Here is a 3,522-nt window from a genome sequence, read left to right as displayed (position 1 = left end):
TTTTTGTTTTGTTTTTTGAGACAGAGTCTCACTTTGTCACCTAGGCTGGAGTGCAGTGGCGCAATCTTGGCCTACTGCAACCTCCGCCCTCCAAGTTCAAGCGATTCTCCTGCCTCAGCCTCCCGAGTAGCTGGGATTACAGGCGCCTGCCACCGCACCCAGCTTATTTTTTGTATTTTTAGTAGAGACAGGGTTTCGCCATCTTGGCCAGGCTGGTCTTGAACTCCTGACCTCGTGATCCACCCGCCTCGCCCTCCCAAAGTGCTGCGATTAAAGGCGTGAGCCACCATGCCCAGCCTAACTTTCATTTAATTTCAATGAATTTTCTTTCTTTTTTATTTTATTTTATTTTTTAGAGACAGGGTCTCTGTCACCTAGGCTGGAGGGCAGTAGCACGATCACGGCTCCCTGCAGCCTCGACCTCCTGGGCTCAAGTGATCCTCCCACCTCAGCCTCTCGAGTAGCTGGAACCACAGGCGCGCACCACCATGCTCGGCTAATTTTTTTAATTTTGGAGGATTTTTTTGTAGAGATGTGGTTTCACCATGTTGCCCAGGCTGGTCTCGAACTCCTGCGTTCAAGCAATCCTCCTGTCTCAGCCTCCCAAAGTGCTGTGATTACAGGCATGAGCCACCATGCCCAGCAAGTTCCATGAATTTTTAATAGCCATGTATGCCTCATGGCTGCTGTATTCGTGGGTAAATGGCCCCTACACACCGCATTCCCCATCGTGCAGTGGAGAAATCATGACTTAAAGCAGAACTGCCTGAGCCCAGGAGGCGGGTGGGGTGGATGCTGACTGCCTCTGTCCAGACACTGGACTGGACGGGGCTGGCTTGGTTCTGGGAGGCAGTGGGCGAGAACTGTCTATGAGCTGCAAGTGCTGGAGGCTTCCGGATTCACATCTGCACTGAAACTGCGGCTACCCACCCCATGGGGCTACCGAAATACAAACAGATTCAAATTCAACACAACCTACACTGCGAAATTCAGTTCTCTGCTTGCACCGTAGCCCCGTGGGGCTGGTGTCTCCCGTACTGAATGGTGTGGAGCTGGCACGTCTCCCCTGGAGTTTCACGGGACACGCAGCCGTCAGCCTCTGTGGCTGGTGCTGAGTGCGAACCGGCAACCTTGTGCTTCGGCTTCAGTGATTAAACCATTTTACAGACAGGGAAAGCTGAGGCCGTTGGTGCTGAAGGGGATGTGAGGGAAGATCCCCCAGGCCAGGAAGCCAAGGCGGCCGCCTCTGCCGGCCCCCAGACTGGGTTCCCAAAAGATGCAGAGGCCAGAGCCGGTGCATGGGCCCTGCCGTTTCTAAAGGGGAAGTGAACAAGAAGAGGCGGGGTTAACTGTCACTGTAACCCCCACTTCCTGCAACGCCCAGAGGTTGTTCACACACGCACACTCTCCACCCTCACAGCCACGCCTCCAGGGTGCTGGCCCGTGGCCCTCTCTAGCCAAGACACACCTAGCTGCCCCCAGATCCACAGCCCCCCTGAGCCACGGTCCGCGCACATGCACACACCGGGGAATAAGAGGCTGCAACACCACATACCATGATCGAACTTCAATGTTGCCAGGGCATGCGTCCCACAGTCCACCCCTTGCAGCCTGGGAGCCCTACGGAGGCCCAGAGAGGGGCCGGGACTTCCCAAGAATCACACAGAAGCGGGGGTGTGGGGAACCCCCTCGCCCCCACACCAGGGCACTCTCTGCTCCTACAGGGAGGTGGGGCGGTTGCCTCCTTGTCCACGGTGACCACGGGAAGTCCATTTGGCGTCAGAAGGCCCAAGAGGCCACCGGGAAGACCACGGGGGCCTGTCCCGTTCTCCGCTCCCCATCCAAGCGAGGCTCCGTGTACACGGCTTCCTGCACCCCAGGAGGGCCCGCCTGGCACGTACCCGGCGGCTGCACCGTCCGCACACAAGGCTGCAGTCTCAGATGCTCCGCACGCTGGAGATGCTGGACAGGGGCTCCCGCATCCGAAAGCTGAGTGACCGGGAGCCCCGAAAGCTGTCCCTCGGCCTCAGAGAGCTGTCGGTGGTGGAAGTTCCAGAGTGAGCCTCGACGGCCCGGGCCAGGCAGTCCCCGGGACCTCGCATGCCCAACCGGAGACACCCGCAGCAGAGGAAGCCGAGCACGGCTCTGCACACCTCCCTGCTGCGGAAGGAGTAGATGATGGGGTTGACCGCCGAGTTGAGGACGGCCAGGGCCAGGATCCAGTCCATGCCCCGCAGGTACTCCTGGGCCCAGAGGTTGGAGCCAAAGACGTCGGCCAGCAGCAGCCCGAAGAGCGGACCCCAGCACACCAGGAAGGCCAGCAGGATCATCAGCACCGTCTTCAGCAGGCGGCGGGCCTTGCGGCGGGCAGCCGGGCGTGGGGCCTTCTGCCCACTGGCCTGCACCAGGCGGAAGATGGCCCCGTAGAGGCCCATGATGGTAGCCAGGACGCTGGCGAAGATCACCAGGCAGAAGAGGATGTAGCGCTTGGAGTAGAGGGGCAGAAGGCTGGAGCAGCGGTCAAAGGCGCACAGGCAGTTCCAGCCCAGCAAAGGCAGCATTCCCAACAACGTGGCCAGCAGCCAGCAGAGGCCGATGAAGCTGTAGACGCGGCCGGTCTTGGTGGCCCCACTCTCGGCCACCGGCCGCACCATGGTGGCAAAGCGCTCCCCGGCGGTGAACAGCAGGCTGAACGTGGAGGCGGCCAGGGCGGTGAAGAGCAGGCCCTCCCGTAGGAACCACTGGGCGGGCGCCAGGCGGAAGGTGCGGGCCCCCGACAGCAGCACGTTGGCCAGGTAGGCCGCGCCCGTGAGCAGGTCGCTCAGCGTGATGTTCACCAGGCAATAGTAGACCCAGCGTCGCGACCGCATGTGGCTCGTGATGGCCGCCAGCACCAGCAAGTTCTCCAGCACCACCAGGCAGCTGGCGGCCACCGACAGCCCCCGCAGGGCCCCAAGGCCACCGTCCTCCGGCCCCCCGCGCCCGGCCAGCCGGCCTGAGTGGTTGTAGTGCATCACGATGAGCCGGCTGTGCCCGCCGGCCGCCAGCTGTTGGCAGGACTCGGGGGCCACCGGGGTCCCCGTGGCATTCATGGCCTCCCCCGGGGGCTGACTGAGGCCCCGAGGCAGGGTGGAGCCGCCCGACTTACTGGTCTTGGTTTCCTGTTATTTGAAATTTCCTGTTATGTTCAAGGTACCCTCCAGGGTGGAGGTAAGGCCGAGGACAGGGAGGGGCACCCCAACGGTCGGCCCCCACCCAGGATCCTGGAGCCAACCTGCTGGGGCCGCCCCAGCTGTGAGACCCCCCCACCCCGACCTCTACCCCGGCTGCCCTCTTCCTGTCCTCGAAAGCCAGAGACCCGCAGGGAGCCCCAGAGCTGTCAGTCACAGAGGGGAAATGGGTCTCCACTCAGGATGGGCCACCCCTCTGCAGCCGGACGACTCCTCCCCACCAGCCCTGATCACCCCTGAGACTCGTCTGCTCCACTGAGGTCTCCCCAGATGCTCCAAGCAGGCTCAGCAC

The 3,522-nt window shown here is 61.8% G+C and overlaps 1 protein-coding gene across 1 annotated transcript; it reads right to left on the bottom strand.

The window, feature by feature from the left end:
• Positions 1-1,552: 1,552 nt before the first annotated feature.
• S1PR4 (sphingosine-1-phosphate receptor 4) lies at positions 1,553-3,283 on the bottom strand. Its single transcript, XM_021930527.2, has one exon. It carries the CDS (start codon positions 3,090-3,092, stop codon positions 1,938-1,940), a length of 1,155 nt encoding a protein of 384 aa, XP_021786219.1. The 5' UTR covers positions 3,093-3,283; the 3' UTR covers positions 1,553-1,937.
• Between the last annotated feature and the right edge of the window lie 239 nt (positions 3,284-3,522).

Source organism: Papio anubis, chromosome 20 (genome assembly GCF_008728515.1).
Source record: "Papio anubis isolate 15944 chromosome 20, Panubis1.0, whole genome shotgun sequence".
In the NCBI taxonomy this organism is placed as follows: Eukaryota; Metazoa; Chordata; class Mammalia; order Primates; family Cercopithecidae; genus Papio; species Papio anubis.
This window is presented reverse-complemented; position numbering and strand designations above follow the sequence as displayed.

What these genes read in the sequence shown, in the direction of transcription:
- S1PR4 (XM_021930527.2), bottom strand. Translation starts at nt 3,092, where the DNA reads ATGAATGCCACGGGGACCCCGGTGGCCCCCGAGTCCTGCCAACAGCTG.